At 43.4% G+C, this 2,027-nt stretch overlaps 1 protein-coding gene across 1 annotated transcript in view; it reads right to left on the bottom strand.

Moving 5' to 3' along the window:
- The window catches only part of blmh (bleomycin hydrolase), a 24,892-nt gene that overhangs the window by 9,264 nt on the left and 13,601 nt on the right, over positions 1-2,027 (bottom strand). Inside the window, 3 exon segments of the mRNA XM_032512213.1 lie at positions 336-403; positions 515-673; positions 806-961. Of these exon segments, the coding sequence (XP_032368104.1) occupies positions 336-403; positions 515-673; positions 806-961 (383 nt within the window).

Below are 2,027 nucleotides of genomic sequence, written 5' to 3' on the forward strand. Positions count from 1 at the left end.
AGGGTGGCTACTTTGAAGAAACTAGAATATAAGACATGTTTTCAGCTCTTTCACACTTTTTTGTTAAGTACATGATTCCACATGTGTTCATTCATAGTTTTGATGCCTTCAATGAGAATCTATAATGTAAATAGTCATGAAAACAAAGGAAACGCATTGAATGAGAAGGTGTGTCCAAGCTTTTGGCCTGTACTGAATATATATTTTCACTGCCATCCTATCCCCACATTTGACAAATAAGCTAAATGCATTGCTTATAATACCATGGACAAAATTAAGCAGACTAGATTCAAATAGCATTGCAAATAATTTCCACAGGAAGCGTTTTTACTCACACATTCATGTCATTAATGCCCAGCTTGCCGTGGAAATGTTTCCCGACGTCACAACCAAACCACACCGCCTAACAGGAAAAAAAGTCAGACATTTTTGAGATTTCTTAAGTTTACACATGACAACACTCTTACATGGACAAAGGTGTGTGTACAGCTGATGCCAGTTTGCCCCAACCTACCTCTCCCTCTTTGATGGACTCAGCCGCAGCCTTTTTAAGCAGCTGGATGGCCTGGTTGTTGTACAGAGTGCTGCGACCACCAACCATGTTACCTAGAAACTCGACACTGTAAAGCTTCCCATAAGGGTTCTGGGGTCGAGGGTCGTTCACGAGGCAGACCTGAGGATCGGGAGGTACCATTCAGGCTCAGAAACATATACAACTTCCCATAGGGAAGACACTGAGGTCCTACACAGTAGCAACCAACAGAAAGTCACATGTCCTATCTGACGTGTTTAATGGGTCACATACTTTGTCCTGAATGTTGTATAGAGGCTTGACGTGCTCCTTGTAGAACTCCTGTGGAGTAAGGGGTCCCATGCGATGGAAGTTCTTGTCCTTGTCCCTGTATTCCCAACAGATGGTCTCAGGAGGGCTGCCTAGACACACACTGGCCACCCGGAACACCTACACAACACACACACAGTTTGAACAACTTCTTTACCAAATGCATCTAAGTTAAACTCATATTTAACATTCACAGACAATCTATTAGTGCCTTCATTTTAACAGAGCATCCTAGACCTCTACTGAGGTAAAGAGAACCACCATCCATGAGTCAAACTGAACAGGGGCATTTTAATTTTCTTGCCTATAGGGAAGTTGTTGGCAAAGTTTGTAAATCATAATTCCAGCTCATATTTTTAATGTGCACTCATCTAACCCTTACAACTCTATGATTGTCCTTGCATACATTCATCCATCCGTGCCTGGGGCTTTCTCAACTTTCCCTACATTTTCCCTTCTTTTCCCTCCTAACAGTGCCTCCCCTCCATCTTTTTCATACCCCTCCATTTCCCCATTTGCAGCCCACACTCTTTCCCCCTCCCTCCATGTCTTCCTGTGGAGCTGGAGTTCAGACTGAGTTCCTGTCGGCTAAATCGGGTTGTTTGGACTGGGCCGTCTGTCAATCTGGCCCTTCTAACCTCTGATATAGCTATCTCAGGAATTTCCCCCTTTTGCTTTTCACCTCTCCCATCCTCTGCCCTCCTCTCCCAGGACCCGGCAAATGCTTTTCCTATCAAATACGATTAAAAAAGTGCTGAGAAATTAAGATGCGGTGCAGTCCATTGTTGGTGGTAGATAACAGTGTGTACTACGGGGGGTATTGTTCCAATTGTGCAGATGAATGGTAATAGATCCCACTCATTGGTGTCACAAAGGACACATTTCCCATATATTTTAACACCCTGTTTTTATTGACTCCTACTACTGATATCCAGACAAATTAAACTTCTGTCTAGCGGAATATACAGCTGATGAGGGGTTATTTTTGGCTCAGCCTGGAGAAATATAGCAGCCATGGCAGCAGTTTCCCTGCTTAGTCAAGACATATTAAATGCACCCTACATAAAGATGACATTCTTGCTCTCTGGTTAGTAGACACTGAGCCAACTGAACCCACAATTCTCACCCCAAAACTAACCGGGGACATTCTCGCACAGAGACAAACACACAAAAATGCATAAATTCA

This window comes from Etheostoma spectabile, chromosome 3 (assembly GCF_008692095.1).
Source record: "Etheostoma spectabile isolate EspeVRDwgs_2016 chromosome 3, UIUC_Espe_1.0, whole genome shotgun sequence".
NCBI classification, from domain to species: domain Eukaryota; kingdom Metazoa; phylum Chordata; class Actinopteri; order Perciformes; family Percidae; genus Etheostoma; species Etheostoma spectabile.